This window comes from Pseudorasbora parva, chromosome 17 (assembly GCF_024679245.1).
Source record: "Pseudorasbora parva isolate DD20220531a chromosome 17, ASM2467924v1, whole genome shotgun sequence".
Lineage (NCBI taxonomy): Eukaryota > Metazoa > Chordata > Actinopteri > Cypriniformes > Gobionidae > Pseudorasbora > Pseudorasbora parva.
In genome coordinates this window covers 40,804,203-40,823,467 of record NC_090188.1, presented here as the reverse complement: position 1 = coordinate 40,823,467, position 19,265 = coordinate 40,804,203, and the positions used below count along the sequence as shown (strand labels likewise).

Genomic DNA, 19,265 nt, shown 5'->3' with positions numbered 1-19,265 from the left:
TGTGAGTGGAAGGGAGGCGGCGGCGGCGCCGGGACAGTGTGTGTGTGTGTGTGAGAGAGAAAGAGAGCGGCAGAAGGATGCGACAGAGTTGCAAAATTGCAGGCGCAGCTCGCGGCTGTTATTTCAAATTGCGCAGCATATTTTAAACTAATCGGTTAACCGGTTTCAACCGGCTAACGAGGCTCGGTGGTCGGTCAAGAAAATGTTTAGTTTTTGCCATCCCTAAATTTGATTCCGCTGTACAGTCATTCTGGAGAAAACGGTGATGTTATCAGCTCATTTCAATTTATTATATAGTGACAATATGGGCAGATCAGTGACATAGTTGATACAGTTAATTTAGTAATTGATTTTATTGGATATTTATTTGGATATCGAAATTTGAGTGTCCCCAACTGAGCAAGCCAAGCCAAAAGCGACAATGGCAAGGAACCAAAACTCCATCAGGGCATGATGGAGAAAAATAAACCTTGGGTTGTAAAATTTCTGTAGGCTTGGCTAGCTCTTCCCAGACCGCCTCACTGGCTCATTCGTACAATCAGTTTTGACTATAGGGATTCAGTTCATTCAGTGCTCTCCTTAAGTTGCTTAACTACTTGCTCTGCGCTGCTTCAACAATTGCTGCTACAAGACAAGTACATACTGGTCCAGACTGACAACACTGTCACCATTGTGTACATCAACCATCAGCGTGGTCTACGCTGCCGTCACATATCGCAATTCACCCGCCATCTCATCCTCCATAGTCAGAAGCATCTGAGGTTGCGTCATACTGTTAACACCCTGGGCGAGCTCAAATGTGCAGCCGACGAGCTCTAACAACTGCCCACACTCCTGCGAGAAAATGTACTCCACCCCTAGACGGTCGAGCTGTTTTGGAGATGCTTCGGGGCAGCACAGGTAGAACTGTTTGCCGCTCAAGACACGTCTCATTGCCAGTTGTTTTACTCCATGACGAGCGTACCCTCAGCACGGATGCGTTGGCACACAGCTGGCCTCAGGGCCTACGCAAATAAGCGTTCCCCCCATTGAGCCAAGTTATATTATTATTCTACATTATTCGTGGAAATTAATTTAAATAATCAATTCTAATGCCATTTTTGCTTCTAATATTTAAATTGGAGATATATGTAATATTCATTGCTGTTTTCTATCACTAGTAAAGTCATATGGTGAATATATCATGAACATTTGATATATCGTGTTTGCTCGAGGTACCTTGGCCAGCCAGGCAGCACGGTTCCACTCTCCATATGTCTGCAGATAACGACAAGCATCCGCCGCTTTGTCAATCAGGCAGAGCAACTGCACACCCTCTAAGAGTAAAAATAGTGAGAAAATAAAACACTCTCATAAGCATTTGTGTGGAATATGATTAATGTGCTTAATAAGCTCATACTCTGGCAATGATAGCTATTAATGCAAACCCTGAATAGCTGCACAGAAACAAACAGTCTGTTCTTTATTTCACATGATTAAGGTTGGAATCATGCAGACACAAAACTGTTTAATATGTTGAGTATTTCTTCAAATAGCTCTCTCTCTCTTCTTTATGAATAAAAATAACTATTTATCTTATTTTTTTCCTGGTCATGTTTTCGTGACATTCACCCAAGAATTCTGCTGGTCTCTAAGATAGCATGTTTTGACTAAATTAAGGCAGCATTGCATGTACAGTATCTTTTGTCAATAAGGCAATCCCAGAATACAATATAACAATGTGTATTGTCTGCTCCTCACATAAAGCTCCTCGTATGGCTTGCACCCTATGAAATATAGGGAATAAGTAGTGCGAACTACTTTTATGACACCTTTTTTGTTCATTTTTGAGTTTACAGCAATTGATCAATGTCTGTTTTCATTGTAAGGAAAAGAGCTTCTAAAGATAATCACACAGCTCACACTAATCATACTCTACCTGCCAGTTTGCCATTGGCGATCATGTTCGTGGCCACCAGTTTAATGGTGCTCTGAGACGGGCCGGATGAGGTGATGGTGGTCACCAGACAGGCTTTGAGAGAGTCACAGTAGTAGCTGGAGTTATCCGCACTGGTCTCCAAAAGCAACTGCACCGCACGGTCCGTCTGATGAAGAAACATATAACAATTGTATATTCTGATTATCGTCTGGCCTCTGAAATATTGTAAATATAAATGAACAGAGCATTGATGGCATAGTCCCGAGTCCGATTGGCCATATTTGATCAAAGTAATACGATTCTAAAGGTGAGCTTTCAGAGGCTTTAATCAATAATGTTGTGTTCACCATCAGTTTTGAGATCACTAGTAATCAATCATTTATTTCAAGTAAATACTCTTTTCTATTAGTTTTCCTTATACTCCAGTACTCCAGATTGTCCCTTTGTTAACGACTCTTGAAAAGGGCAGCTCCGAATGATGGATTTCCACCCAGCAGGTCCTGATATTGCAGACCAGGGTCATGTGTGAGGTGTGTCCGTTTGTGAGGTGTTCATGGGAAATACAACTATTGAACCATTAAAGCTGCCCAGGCATATGAACGGCCACCAAAGTACTGTATATTTGGTGACACATTTTTATGCTTTTATTTATCTGAGAGAAAAACACCCTCTGCAGTACACCAAAAGATTCGTATGTCCGAATACAAAGTAGTCAAAAATAGCGTGATGCTAGTACCCGGTTGACTTTCGCTGAGATTCTGAAGTGTGCCTGTGATGGACACTTTACTATCCCATGAGGCCACGGGAGAGGATTTGTGAATGGCAGTGAAACTGTTGGTGGGTCACGTGACAGTAACAAATGGGCGGATGCAGTATGTCTGAATTTAATTCATTCTACCTACTGTAAATTCATACTATAAACAACATACTTTTTTTAACAGTCGTGAGGTAAATTCATATTCAAGGGTAGTTCCTACTCAGATAGCATGCAATTTTTTAATCAATTTATAAAGATGTACAATGGCAGCTCAGAGATGTACAGTAGCATTTAAGTATGAATTTGAATGAATAAATTAAGGCTAAAATTAAAACTACAAAGTCTTCAATATACAACATTTATATATAACAAGGTCTTTTTTTATTTTTTTTTAATTAAAATCATTTTAGAGGTGAACTGTCCCTTTAAGGACAGCGTGTTCACTAGGCTGCTGCTGCCAATTGAAGAGCTGCTCACATCTCATATACAGACAGACACACACGATTTTACTTTCACTTTAGACATAACCGACTGTGTTTATATGTTAAACTTGTGTGTATTTGACAGTATTAGCGCAATAAGACTGTCCAGTAATGTGTGTGTTTGACAGAAGTTTAGTGCGCGCGCTCAATGCAAAACAGTGCATGTGTTGAACTGTCCGTGCCTTGCGAGTTAAAAATAAGAAATGAAATGTTTAACCGGCAAGGCTTTAAAACGCAGCTAACTTCAGAGCATATGATTGGATATTTGCTCATATCAGCACGTAGACTCACAGACACACTCAAACATAGCCGAAATAAGCTGAGAGAAATATTTCAAACAGAGATAAATTTAAAAAAAAAATAATTAAATGCAAAACCACGCATATTGAACCGTGAATGCTGTACCGAATGGTTCAATATTATATTGAGTATTGTGGCTTCCCTAATATATACAGTCTTGTTCAAAATAATAGCAGTACAATGTGACTAACCAGAATGATCAAGGTTTTTAGTATATTTTTTATTGCTACGTGGCAAACAAGTTACCAGTAGGTTCAGTAGATTGTCAGAAAACAAACAAGACCCAGCATTCATGATATGCACGCTCTTAAGGCTGTGCAATTGGGCAATTAGTTGAATTAGTTGAAAGGGGTGTGTTCAAAAAAATAGCAGTGTCTACCTTTGACTGTACAAACTCAAAACTATTTTGTACAAACATTTTTTTTTCTGGGATTTAGCAATCCTGTGAATCACTAAACTAATATTTAGTTGTATGACCACAGTTTTTTAAAACTGCTTGACATCTGTGTGGCATGGAGTCAACCAACTTGTGGCACCTCTCAGCTGTTATTCCACTCCATGATTCTTTAACAACATTCCACAATTCATTCACATTTCTTGGTTTTGCTTCAGAAACAGCATTTTTGATATCACCCCACAAGTTCTCAATTGGATTAAGGTCTGGAGATTGGGCTGGCCACTCCATAACATTAATTTTGTTGGTTTGGAACCAAGACTTTGCCCGTTTACTAGTGTGTTTTGGGTCATTGTCTTGTTGAAACAACCGTTTCAAGGGCATGTCCTCTTCAGCATAGGGCAACATGACCTCTTCAAGTATTTTAACATATGCAAACTGATCCATGATCCCTGGTATGCGATAAATAGGCCCAACACCATAGTAGGAGAAACATGCCCATATCATGATGCTTGCACCTCCATGCTTCACTGTCTTCACTGTGTACTGTGGCTTGAATTCAGAGTTTGGGGGTCGTCTCACAAACTGCCTGTGGCCCTTGGACCCAAAAAGAACAATTTTACTCTCATCAGTCCACAAAATGTTCCTCCATTTCTCTTTAGGCCAGTTGATGTGTTCTTTGGCAAATTGTAACCTCTTCTGCACATGCCTTTTTTTTAACAGAGGGACTTTGCGGGGGATTCTTGAAAATAGATTAGCTTCACACAGACGTCTTCTAACTGTCACAGTACTTACAGGTAACTCCAGACTGTCTTTGATCATCCTGGAGGTGATCATTGGCTGAGCCTTTGCCATTCTGGTTATTCTTCTATCCATTTTGATGGTTGTCTTCCGTTTTCTTCCACGTCTCTCTGGTTTTGCTCTCCATTTTAAGGCATTGGAGATCATTTTAGCTGAACAGCCTATCATTTTTTGCACCTCTTTATAGGTTTTCCCCTCTCTAATCAACTTTTTAATCAAAGTACGCTGTTCTTCTGAACAATGTCTTGAACGACCCATTTTCCTCAGCTTTCAAATGCATGTTCAACAAGTGTTGGCTTCATCCTTAAATAGGGGCCACCTGATTCACACCTGTTTCTTCACAAAATTGATGACCTCAGTGATTGAATGCCACACTGCTATTTTTTTGAACACACCCCTTTCAACTAATTGCCCAATTGCACAGCCTTAAGAGCGTGCATATCATGAATGCTGGGTCTTGTTTGTTTTCTGACAATCTACTGAACCTACTGGTAACTTGTTTGCCACGTAGCAATAAAATATACACGAAAAACCTTGATTATTCTGGTTAGTCACATTATACTGCTATTATTTTGAACAAGACTATATATATATATATATATATATATATATATATATATATATATATATATATATATATATATATATATATATATATAAGTGCTGTGGCCGCTTACGCATTAATGCATGTAATGCCCCGCTAATGCATTACAACAGTTTTTTGTAATGTGAATCTTACCTGTCCCAGCAGCAGCAGCTGGTCAGCACACTTTTTGGTGTGTTCATAGCTGGACCTTTTGACTTCTTGTAGCCGAACTCGCTCCAGCTGAAACCTCTAAATGAGAGAAAGAAAATGTGATTTGCAGGTCATTCTGTGTTCTGTAGATGACTGTTCTGCGTGCAATACAAATTCATAAAAGTAATTATTACTAGGGAAAGTAATAGTATTACTTTGTTTTAAAAGTAGGTGGGACAGGAGTGTGTGTGTTTGTGTGTGAATGCGTGTGTGTGTGTGTGTGTGTTGTACAATAATAATTGCAGAAAAAAAATACCATTACAATGTCCAGAAATCAATTTCAGTTTTATGTTTAAAGTATCGACAAAGAACTTGTGTTTAATGTATAAGAGCTTGTATCTGCCACAGAATAAAACATAAAAAAAAAAAAAAATCTCACAAATGTGACTACATGTTTTCCATCACTTTTTCCCCATAATTGTGAGATATAAACATGCAATTGCATGTTATAAAGTCAGAATAGCATGATTTAAAGTCAAAATTTTGAGATTAAACCTTGCAATTGCGATTAATAAAGTCCAATTTTGAGGTGGAAAAGACGTGTGTGTATAGCTCACAATTCTGACTTTATAACACATAATTGCCAGATAAAAAAAGAGAAGAAACACACGATAAAAGGTTGCAATTACTTTTTTTTAATTCTGTGGTGAAAACAAGCTTTCATATTAATGTGATAGTGTCATTCTTACATCTACTGTAATAAAATGCATTGTTAGTCCCGAGATACTTCACAACAGTGAATAAATGCAGAGATTTGCTGTCAACATTCATACTCCCTAATGGTCTGGTGGTAGTTTTTTGTTAAGCTTGTCAGAGGTTCTGGGTTTTAATCCACTCTTGTATCGTTTTCTGCGGCGTGACAGTATATCAAGAGCAGGGACACATTGTGTGCATTTTGTTTTGTGATTTCACCAAAAACAATAGAGTCTTTGCAACAGCGTTTATGCGATTGAATGAAGTGCTCGTCTGTGTGTGAAGAACACAAGCCACAAGATAACAGTGGTAACGGACAAACCAACACTCAACATGATTTCAGGAACAAATCAATCCAGTGTCAGAATAAACGTCAACTGGATGCGTTTCATTTGCATGAATTACATCAGTGGTGGGGACAATATCGACCCTGGCTAACACTGCTGGAGACACGGACATGGACACACACACACACTTTGAAAACTCCTGCACTACAGTCAATTGGTCTGACACTCAAACTGGCCTTTGACCTTGATGCCATTTGGGGGCTTTTACACCGGCTTTTTACACCGGTCATGTTTGCTGCGGTCCGAATCCCAGTGTATTTGTCCCGGTGCGCCCCTTAATGTGTTGGTCTGTATTCACACTCACTTGACTCTATCAAACCCCAGTGCATTTGCATTCATTCAATTGCATTGTGTGTGTGTGTGTGTGTGTGTGTGTGTGTGTGTGTGTGTGTGTGTGTGTGTGTGTGTGTGTGTGTGTGTGTGTGTGTGTGTTTGTGTGTCTGTATGTGTGATGGGTAGGTTGAGGGGTAGGGGCAGTGAAGGGGGATAGAAAATAAGGTTTGTACGGTATGAAAACCATTATGCCTCTGAAGAGTCCCCACATTTCACAAAAATAAACGTTTGTGTGTGTGTGTGGGGGGGGGGGGGGGGCATGTTTTTGTGACATGAGGACACAAATGTGTATAATGACATGGGTATGACACAGGTATTACAAGGAGAGGGTGAACTATGAGGACATTGGCCATGTCCCCACTTTTCAAAATGCTTATAAATCATAGAGGATGAGTTTTTAAAAAAAGTAAAAATGCAGAATGTTTCCTATGATGGGTAGGTTTAGGGGCAGGGGAAGTGTGTGTGTGTGTGTGTGTGTGTGTGTGTGTGTGTGTGTGTGTGTGTGTGTTGGGTAGGTTTAGGGGTAGGGGCAGTGTAAGGGGACAGAAACAGTACAGTACAAAAACCATTATGCCTATGGAATGTCCCCATATGTCACAAAAACAAGTGTGTGTGTGTGTGTGTGTGTGTGTGTGTGTGTGTGTGTGTGTGTGTGTGTGTGTCGCATGAAGGTGTCTTTCTTCTGCTTGCAAATGGACTCTGTATCAACATCAAACTTATATTTCAGAAGAAGTAAATACAATTCTGATCCACATTTAGAGATAAAAGCAGCCAAATCATGACTGAGATTATTCTAGACTCTTACTCCACAGTGAAGAGAAGGTTTCTAAAGATAGATCAATAGACCTTATTGATCAGCTCAGGGTAATACATATATCATTACAAGAGAATTCAAATGACAGACTCGTACAGCTTCATTCTGCGGGTTTCCGTCACACAAACAGCTCAGATATGCAGTGGGATTGTACAAAGCACCTTTGAAAGCCTTGCAGCCAGGTTTATCTCGCAATATCTTAGAAATCAGCAGATGATGAAATTCAGATGGTGTCTTGAAATACATGCTTGTGAGAAGCATAACATTAACAGACAGACAGCTTTTCTCAAAAACACACATTGAAAAAACAAACTTTGCGAATCGAGCCCTGCAGATAAGTCTCATTGCATTCTGCGCAGTTCACATCTGTAATAATGCGGAAGGCAATTTATCAGTTTTGTAGTTGAGAGCTTCACACCTCAGGACAAAATTTGTCCTGCTTCTATCAAAATTCAAAGCATTTTCTCTTATAAATGGATACTTCACGGCTGGCAAGACGGGTTTTCATTAGGGGGGATCGTTGTGACCTGACTAGAGAAACAACAAAGCGAGTTGAAAATCAGTGATGTTACAATGTAATTTGATTGACATGCACTGAAAACCTGCAATATGTGTGAGAGAGTCAACCATGGCTCTTCATATTCATGGAGTCGCATCATATTTAATCAAAACAGGAATTGGACTTTCCGCATTCTTTTGAAATAAAAAATAAGAAAAAAGTAAAACTTTCATGAAGCATTACATACATTTTTTTTTTCCAAATTAATTCTTAAAAAGAAAACCCTCTCATATTAACCAGACCATTTCATGAAACAAAGCTGCAAAAACAGGCCCATGCTTGCGGCCAGAAAGTGATCAGAAGTCTGATTATTAATGAGAGTTGGTCATCTATGGCACTGTCAATGACCATCGTCTATCAATGTGACAAAGTACACAACTCTATTACTAGAGTAAAAGTAACAGTACTACTGGTCAAATATTACTCCGTTACAAGTGAAAGTTGTAAAAACAGATTTTTACTTAAATAAAAGTACAGAAGTATTTGATTTTAAATGTACTTAAAGGTGCCCTAGAATGAAAAATTGAATTAACCTTGCCATAGTGAAATAATTTCAGTACATGAACATCACATACTGTGAGTCTCAAACACCATTGCCTCCTAGGGGTGTAAGAAAATATCGATACACGTGAATATCGCGATATTATGTTTGGCGATATTGTATCGATTCTCAAAAACGCTGTATCGATATTTATATATTTATTTATTTACATCCAAGATTCGTGGCTTTGTGTTTGGTTTAAACCACAGACTGTATAACACCCAACCGCTAGATGGCAGTGTTATCTCAGAACGTATAACGGACGCGGAGCCGGAGAAGCGCAAGGTGAAAGTGCGTGCATCACTAGTGTTTACATTAGCAAACCCAGCTCTCAAGACCATAGCATTATTCCGCTCTTGCAGTATACAGAGCTGAAGTGTGGACTCATGTTGGCTTCAGCTATAAAGAAGCCACTAAGGAAATCGACAAGAATCATTTTGTTTGCAAAATAGGCCAAGTTATAATCTAATACTCGGGAAACACATTGAAACAGAGAGCTCGCTTAACATCCTGACGTCACCCGCGCTGCTGAGAAGCGTTTCGATAGAATGTACTGCACGTTTTCCTCTCAGTAACAAAATAAACACGCACCAAAACTGACAGCGGTGGCAGGAGAACGAAAGATAATTGCGATGTGGATATGGATGCACCAGCTCTGCAGCTCAGTAACGTTACTTGAAATAGCACTTTATACAATAGACTGCTTTATAGAAAACAGCTTTAGGGTCCGATCACACAGAACGCGTTTTTCAGGTTCGAAAACGTGAGGCGCACTGCACTCCCTTTTTTGGTCTGCGTTTTCTCATTCAAAAATGAGCAGTGCACTTTAATGTTTCTAGGCAACCCCCGAATCACCTGTACTGTCAGTCAAATCAATGTAACGGTCAACACAACGGAAGGTCCGCCGCTTCATTCATTCGATTGGACAACAGAACATAAGCGCGATGATGTTGCGTGCTTTTCCGCTCAGAGTTGACTTTTTTTTCAACTTCATGCGCTCGCAGTGCTCCTTCAAAAACGCGAGGCGCCCAGGGCGCATAAGCAGCGCGCATAACGCTCTCTGCCAAACGAAATCCATTCAAAAAAGGCTTCTCGCTGCAAAAACACGTTCTGTGTGATCGGGGCTGCTGTGTTAAATATAAAACAAACAGTCCTTCAGTCATGAAATGGACTGCACTTTCTGTTGTTAAATAGCCACTGCTATACTGTGAACCTTTAAAACATATACACATAAAGAATCCTGCAGTCACTTTACATTTCCCTCAACTTAGATTGCACATTGCATATGATTAGTGATATAAATTATACTGTATTAATTAAATAAAATACTTTGTCTCGTGTTTTAGGCTTATGGTTGTGTTCTTTATTCTTTTAAATTATAAAAAACAAAAACACAAAAAAAGAAATATCGCAATATATTGCCTCTCTTACAATATCGCAATATATTGCAATATATCGTAGCGTAACCCCTGTATCGTGATACGTATTGTATCGCCAGAGTCTTGGCAATACACAGCCCTATTGCCTCCTATTTCTTTTGTAAATCTCGTAAATCAAAAACTCCACAGAAAAAAAAGTGCTTAATCTCAACATAAACCCAACCGTGACGTAAGCGTTGGGGATCGTTTATATGCACGCCCCAACATTTGCATCTGTCCAAACAAGCCGAATCTACTGATGGTAAACAGACACTCGAAGATAGCAAAAACGGCTCTCATGACACACGGTTGAGGTTTATTATAATCGGAGACCACAACAAATCGTTCGCTTGTTCGGCCCATTTCAAGCAAGCTTCACTCAGCGTCTTAAACTGAAGAAAGGGACAACTATATTCCTGCAAGCAGTAAGTAATTTATCCACTTATTGACTGTTTAAACAATTTCTGATTAAATTGAAAGTTTCTTAGAGAGACCGCACTGTCTAGATAACTCAAGATGCTAGTACAGTAACAATAGGAAACTCCAAGTACCATACAAAACTAAATAGTGTGTCTAATGACAAAGGGTAATATTATTTTGTATTACAAAATACAACTGTAGATACTTTGGTTACAGATCGTTCACTCGATCCTTCTAGCAAACGTCACCTCTTCCACCATATAAGTTCAAACGATAGTTAATGGAGATTGATAAAAACTACTTAGCTTACTTGTTTATTGGTGTTTTCAGATCACCCGCGCGCATATGGCTGCCAGATTGGACATGTTTAGGTAAAACACCGGATAGTATAAGAGTTCTTTTCACAGAAAAGCTCTGTTTGGGGGATTTAATTACTGAAATCTGGCAACCGCACAAACGCGAGCTCTTTCTCGCGCAAGGATTGATCTAAAAACACCAATAAACAAGTAAGCTGCATTTTATCAATCTCCATGTGAGATGTTCTGCTTAAAGTGTCATTCAGTCGGTCTGTGTTCTGTCAGGACTCACGAGTCGCTTCACTGAACTGCTGTGAGCTGCTGAAATAAGCCAATCAGAGCAGAGCTCAACATTAATATTCATGACTCTTCCAAATAAGGCAAAAACAAAGCATTACATCCTAGGGACAATTTATAGGGTTGTAAATGGATCTGTAAAACTGTATCTGGACAAGTTTTGCCCTTAAATAAGCCACATACCCTCTATGTAGATATCAGAGAACAATTTAACATATTGTTTCAAATCATTCTAGGGCACCTTTAAGAATCAAAAGTAAATTTCCTTTTTTTTGTCAGAGCATTATTTTATCATTGTTGTATAAATGTACATTATGCCATCATGATAGTTTAAGCCAGTCAGTGATGCTCCATCCGACATGCTATTATATGACTAACTTAAACTCATTTAAATGTTTGTATAAAAGTTACAAAGCTCTTTACAAAGCTGCTGTCACTTTAAGACAGAATGCACAGATCCAATACACTGATACACATCTGATATTCTCCCAACTATTTACTCTTCTCTTTCACCCAGACATTTACATTTGTTTACATTTTATGAGACATGCATCAAGTGTATGCCAACTAAACTAATCTTTAATCTTTTCAGAAAACTGAAACATACTTTCTAACTATGACCATGGCCACACATTGTGCCAAGGAACAGTCTTCTTCCATTTTGCTATAAACTGATCAGTGTTCAAAACATGTTTTGACATGTATTCACATGACCCTAACAAGAGAGATTACTGATAGGCTGTCTGCAAAATAAAAATAAAAAACCTTTTAAAGAAGAAACATATAATCTCCAGACTTTAAATGCTGCTACAGAAACGACTTTCGACTTTGAAGATCTTGATAGAAATGTAGTGGAGTAAAAAGTACAATATTGGTCTTTCAAATGTAGTGAAGTTTCCATAAGTAAAGTACAGATAAATGATAAATGGACTGCATTTATATAGCGCTTTTAACAGATCCTATGGCCATCCAAAGCGCTTTACATTTTGCCTCACATTCACCCATTCATACACCGACGGCGGTGTCAGCCATGTAAGGCTCATCCAGCTCGTCGGGAGCAGCTGGGGTTAGGTGTCTTGCTCATGGACACCTCGACACTTGTTTTGCACTTACAAGAGAAAAAAACGTATTTGTTTTACTTTCGATAATGGTGCAGCAATTATGCACTTTTCTCACAATAAAGCAAGTGAGTTCTGTTTAATGGAGTGTTTTTAATTTTAGGTATAAACTGCAAAAATGATAAATACCTCAAATAACATGACAGCCTCTCTCCATTTAGGAAGAATAACTGGCTATTATAATTAAACCCCTGAAGTCCTGCTGAATATTGATGTGTTAATATTCAGAGTCTCTCTCTCTCTCTCTCTCTCTCTCTCTCTCTCTCTCTCTCTCTCTCTCTCTCTCTCTCACGAATCAGTGTCATAAATTCACTAGTATACTTCTAATCCCAGTCTAATTACTAATGCTCCATTGACGCCATTCAGTAAATTGTAGAATAGAACAACAGAAATGTCACATCGTCTTAAGTAGATGTGAGTGGTGCTTTCTCATGCTGCCTCATGTTTTGGGTTGTTGCTTGTCCAAAGTGTCTCTATATCCTTGTTCAGTTTGTCAGTCCAAATCTGATATAAATGTCTACACTTTATCACGACTGTTCAGATGTGATGTGTGTCCTGTGGCTCTCTTTAATTTTCCAGAATATCTGCTTTGGTTTACAATGCAATGACACCAAAAACAACACGGAGGGGTTTGCAATATAATGTGCCGTGCAGTGAGGACACCTTATCACTGGACCACAGAGATGTCTCCATTTTACTGTCATTTTCAGCGTGACCTGCACATCAACAACACAACGTCGCCTTGTTTCTGCGTTTACATTTTACGTGGTATGAGAATGTGGCAAACGGAGAAAAGCTACGCCAAATCCGGTCAGAGCAGTAAGACTGACAAAGATTTCCAGAAATTAGATTTGAAAAGGCTTTCAAAACTCATATGCATGTAGCATGAAATGGATTTATAAAACCACATTTCATGTGATAATTTGCCATTCACACTTGCTAAATATGATCGGATTCCAATCAGATATGCACACGACAGATTCGGACTGACAGTCTAAATAAGGCTTCTGTTAGATGCGCTATAGCCCTGTTCTCTCCTTCAATGCACATGGATTTTTTTTTCTGGAAGTCCACCAGGGTTGTTTCTAGGAATAGGCGAGGAGGGGTGTCAATAAGTTTCCCAACAGCCCCCTTTACACGGTGACATCACTCAATTTTAGCAAATAAATAATTAATGTGTTAAGTACATTTAAACGGAAGAATTTTAGCATAAAAAGGTCACATTTTTCAAATGTTTTTAGAAAAACAGTGATCAGAAATACAAATATTAATATTTTAAAATTATATATGATGAAATAAATTATGTTGTCTGTAAAATAAAACAAGCTTTGGCTGTGGTACAGGGGGGAAATTGGTCCAGAAAACAAGATAAAGTGTTCTGTTCTGTTCATATATGAATATGTCACAAATTGATCTTGAAATCATTTGCAATATTTTGAATTACCCCCCCCCCCCCCCCCCACACACACACACATACACATCATACATTTTTTCCCAATAAATTAGTATTAATTAAAACCAGTGAGGAAAATATTTATTTTACAGTGGAGCATCATTAACTGAGTGCATATGACTGACAATATAGTCTAAAACCAACTAATTTTTGTTTTATTTTATTAATTATCAGGAAGCATGTAGATGTTAAAGAAGAAAGATAAACCAGGAATCTATATTGTAAACTAGAAACAAATAAATTATTGTTTGACACAGTTGGACGCATCATTAATGCCCATAATACAAACTGTGCTGGATGAGTTCTGCGCCAAAGCTAATACTTTGAAACAGGTTGTTCAAACCCTAATACTAAGTATAAGCAATAATAATGAACATACATACAGTGCATCTGGAAAATATTCACATCACTTCACTTTTTCTGCATTTCGTTATGTTATGGCCTTAAATTCATATTTTTTTTCTTCAATTCTACAGACAATACTCCATAATGACAACATATTGAAGCACTTTTGGCAACCATTACAGCCTTTTTGAGCCTTTTACAGCCAATTAAAGTCTTTTTGAGTATGACGCTATAGGCTTGGCACGCCTATTTTTTGGCAGTGTCTCCCATTCTTCTTTGCATGACCTCTCAAGCTCCATCAGGTTGGATGGGGAGCATCTCAAGGACATTCACAGAGTTGCCCTGTAGCCACTCTTTTGTTATCTTGGCTGTGTGCTTAGGGTCATTGTCCTGTTGAAAGATGAACCTTAGCCCCAGTCTGAGGTTCAGAGCGCTCTGGAGCAAGTTTTCATCAAGGATGTCTCTGTACATTGCTGCATTCACCTTTCCCTCTTTCCTGACTAGTCTCTCAGTTCCTGCCACTGAAAAACATCCCCACAGCATTATGCTGCCACCACCATGCTTCACTGTAGCAATGGTATTGGCCAGGCGATGAGTGGTGCCTTGTTTCCTCCAGACATTATGCTTGCCATTCAGGCCAACTAATTCAATCTTGGTTTCATTAGACCAGAGAATTTTGCTTCAGGTAGCCTGGTTTTACCAGACTCTCGTACATTTCATTTGTACATAGAGTCTGGCCACTCTCCATTGACAAGGGTTTATTTCCGCGAAGGCAGGCACCCTGTTGAGGTTTAAAACTATTGGATCTGCCCTGAGCCACTCTGGATCTGCCATAACCAATCGCTAACGTTTGGTCGTGACGTATGTCATGCGCCCTTCGCCTGTTTCACTCATGGAAATCCGACAAAATAAAAGTGCACATGTGCATGCCACCTCAGTAATAAAACTATAGGATAAAACCTAAAACTCATGCATTTGGATTGTGATTTATTCATGCCACGGTGGACAGGAGAGTTTTGTGATCGGGAACGCGGCGCTCACGCGGTCCGTAACATCATTATGCTGTAAATAAAATGTCAAATGCTTGGTATGATAATAAATGCTGCTATAAATAATGGACCGATTCAAATGTTTAAGTGCTTTTATTTTAATTTGTTGGATGAAATATATTGCTCTTCTAAATAGTGTTGTCAAAAATATCGATATTTCGATATGTATCGATACTGGAATATCTGAAACGATACGATTCTTAGTGTTTACAGTATTGATACCAGCTGCGCTCTCCTCTCTGACCGAATAGAGTTGACACACACCGGCAACTTCACGGAGCAGTAATGAACGCAATTGGCTAGCGTCTGCTCTAGGATATTTGCATACGGCGATCTGATTGGATGACGCCTGCGCTGGCGCTTGAAAAGTTGAGAATTCTTCAACTTCTACCGCTTGCAACGCGAGTGAAGCGCCGCGACGGAACCCACAATTCAGTTCGGCAATGGATGATGTCACCCATTCAAAGTAAATGGGAAGCGTTAACGCCTACGCCCCGTGTAAAATAGTTTCATCTGTACGCTATTGATTTTTTTTTTGGAACATTATCCAATGTTGTTTTAAATGTAATTACTATGCTTTTTTTTAATTCAGTTTCTTATCTGAATGTTAGACCTACCTGAAAAAATAAAGCAGTCTATTTAATTTGTATCTTCTATTCTATTGCATTTATTTGTGCTATTGTTTATAATCTGTTTATTTGTTCTTATTTTATTACTGTTTACTCGTCTTTTTAAATTCAATTTACCATTCGAAATCAAGCTTTCTTGTGCTGTGTGTAAGCTATTGCAACACAATTACCCCATTGTAAAAAATACATTGAGATAGCTTTGTGAGATAATTTTAATAGTAATTGATCAATAATTGTTCAAATCAAAACCATGCCCAACCATAAGGAACATGCTGGCCACTTCATTTTTAGTAAAAAATAACAATGAATAATAAGTTCTGTTGTCATATTAAGCATCTTATCTTTTTTTTTTTTCTTTTACTGTGGTATCGATTTAGTATCGATATATCGATATTTTAGTCTGGTATCGTATCGAAGTCATAATTTTGGTATCGTGACAACACTACTTCTAAATACTTGCCAGCATTTTAATGAAATACAAGTCTAGAAATGCATCCTAATAACAGCAAAGCAACCGTATGGTGTTCTGCAGTGGTCAAAAATGATTACAAACAGTGAATTTTGAAGTGATATATTGTTGAAAACTCAGAGATGTGGATTCAGACAGCTATTACATCAACACGACCTTGTGTTTGTCAAAAGCAGTCGGTAACTCGGCCGGGGATTTTTACGGGGGTGGTGAGAGATGGACGGCAATAAAATAACTGACCAGTCCCTGTAACTTAAATGATGGCAATACCTTCTGACCCCACGAGAAACAGTTACTGTCCGAATAGCTTCAGCCAACTCCTTCATCACTAACAAAGCGATCTGGAAAATCAAACTTTTCCTGAATTTACCCTGTTGGAGGGCCACCAACAAACCCCAGCAAAGACTGTTATTGCTTCGGCTTTAACTTATGGAAATTCGGCAGCGGTGCCACAATGCAATGAATGGTTTAGTTTGCATCTTTCTCCGCCGCCATTACTGAACTAAGTTACATCTCAAACTAGCGCTTGACATCAACGTCATCGTTCTCAGCCACTCCCTCTGTTCGCTGATTGGACTGGTAAAAATTTGTTCGGAGAAAACCTAAGACTACACAGCAGTTCCAGACGTAGTACTGAAGGAAAATGAAAATTGAGCGGAAGTACGTAGGAGGGCAGAGCCAGGCTATCCTTCAGGTGCCTTTTGGCAAACTCCAGGTGGCCTTTCACTGAGCAATGGCTTCCACCTGGCCACTCTACCGTAAAGGCCTGGTTGGTGGAGAGCTGCAGAGATGGTTGTTCTTCTGGAAGGCTTTCCTTTCTACACAGATAAACACTGGAGCTCTGTCAGAGTGACCATCAGTTTCTTGGTCACCTCAATGACTAACGCCCTTCTCCAACGATCGCTCAATTTTGCCAGGAAGAGTCCTGGTGGTTTCAAACATCTTCCATTTACGGCTGATGGAGGCCACTGTGCTCATTGGGACCTTAAATGCAGCAGAAATGTTTCTGTACCCTTCCTCAGATCTGTGCCTCGATACAATCCTGTATCGGAGGTCTACAGAGAATTCGCTTGACTTCAGGGCTTTTTTTTTGTGCTCTGACATGCAATGTTAACTGTGGGACTTAATATAGACAGGTGTTTGCCTTTCTAAATCATGTCCAATCTACTGAATTCACCACAGGTGGGCTCCAGTCAAGATGTAGAAACATCTCAAGGATGATCAGTGGAAACAAGAGCACCTCAGCTCAATTTAGATTATCATGGCAAAGAATACTTATGCATAAAAAAATAAAAAATAAAAAAAAACTATGGGGTATTGTTGTAAAATTGAGGAACAAAATAATGAATTTAATACATTTTGTAATAAGGCTGTAACATAACAGAATGTGGTAAAAAGTGAAGCACTGTGAATACTTTCTGGATGCACTGTGTATGCATACCTTATCAAACAGACGTAACATCCCCCCCAAAACAAAAACAACAATAACAGGGGAAAAATTACATCTTTAAATGCCACACACACCATACCATTCCACTACTGATTTTCCACAAAATGCTGACAAAAGCCCAAAATCTGAGGTGAACTGGTGTTCGTTCATAATCATTATGTATGAATTTCTAAATTATTGCTACAAGAGCTCAAAGCATTCTTGGTTCTGAGGCTGTCATTTACATAATATCCATATCTATATATTGTTCAGTATATATCAGCAGTTCATACCTGGAAGAAGGAGCTTTCACATAGGGTGTCATGACAGATGTCCAGGTGGCTGCCAGGGGTGTTCTGAGGGCCCTCCGCTGGTGTTTGGCCTTCTGGAGCAGATCCGGAAAAGGACTGGATGTAATGAGAAGCCACTGTCCAGAACTGAAGGTCTGATTCATCCCCAAACAGCCTGATGAAATATTAATAATAATGAGTGGCACTCACAGCAACAAGGCAAAAACATTAACAACAAAAGGTGAAGATGTTTGGGGCACCACATTTATATAATCAGAAAATATTTACAAATACAGTCTATCTAATTTAAATCTGAACTAGAATGCATTCCCATAAATTGGTGCACGCATACCGAGACACAAGGAGGCAGCGTTGCAGCAAGTTCAGATTTGGATCCTGGAGAACGCTTTTGATGTCACTGAGTGAGAAAAAAAAAACAGTTAGACATGACCCAGAATGAAAGCATTATGAAAGAGAGGGCATCATGCACTTTTAAAAAGCTCTTCACATAAAACAATGCAAGCTATTTGAGGATAATTGTGTCTCTGCTTTTATTTATATATACTTCTTTGAAGGCAAAGATATGGCCCTGAATAGCCATACTTGAATTACAGAATAATTATAGAAACAGTGCTGCACTCTTTTTGGGGGAGTGAACATACTTAGAAAGAGAGTTGAGCTGTTCCTGGATCAGTCCCTTGATTTCATCTTTTTCTATGTAGTCTCTAAGGATGGAAGCACACAATACAAGTCAGCAGAGTTCAAAGAGTTCATCTTTTGTCTGGAATCAAGTTGCTGTTCAATTGTAAAAAGGCCTGCTCACACAAAGTTTGATAAGAATAGATTAAAATAGACCAACTATTTTCCGTTGTTGAGTTGCCCCCCCCCCCCCCCCACAATAATGATTAACCAATAGATTTCTTTAACTTTGCTAAGACCCTTTCTCTTTGTGTGTCATTCAGTGTAAACATGCGTGAGAAAGTGTCAAGTTGTAAAGGCAATTTAATTATATGTGCGCTAAACTTATTTTTTGCCTTTAACTTAATCACAGGAAAGTGAAATCCAACAATTTACTAACCATCGGCTAATTCATTTTTTTTTTTTTATCTGTGTGAAATTTGGTCGCATATGCAATAAATGTATAGTCTGGATGGCAGCCGAACTCAGCCCCGCCCACAACATTTGAGCTTTGGTCTGGACTTGATCCATAGAGGAGTGATTATGGCTGAACTGAAACTGTTCAGACCAATGAGATCATCAGGGTGGGCTTTAGACGATGACGGACAGATGATCAACAGAAACTGATCAATGAGATCA

General features: G+C 39.0%; 1 protein-coding gene across 2 annotated transcripts in view; it reads right to left on the bottom strand.

The window, feature by feature from the left end:
* wdr11 (WD repeat domain 11) overlaps positions 1-19,265 on the bottom strand; it is a 151,360-nt gene that overhangs the window by 6,620 nt on the left and 125,475 nt on the right. For both annotated transcript variants that reach the window (XM_067421334.1, XM_067421335.1), the window contains exons 21-26: positions 18,611-18,673; positions 18,301-18,366; positions 17,952-18,123; positions 5,392-5,487; positions 1,919-2,084; positions 1,219-1,316 (exon numbers count right to left, since the gene is read on the bottom strand). In XM_067421334.1, the coding sequence (XP_067277435.1) occupies positions 1,219-1,316; positions 1,919-2,084; positions 5,392-5,487; positions 17,952-18,123; positions 18,301-18,366; positions 18,611-18,673 (661 nt within the window). The remainder of the gene's footprint in view (positions 1-1,218; positions 1,317-1,918; positions 2,085-5,391; positions 5,488-17,951; positions 18,124-18,300; positions 18,367-18,610; positions 18,674-19,265) is intronic.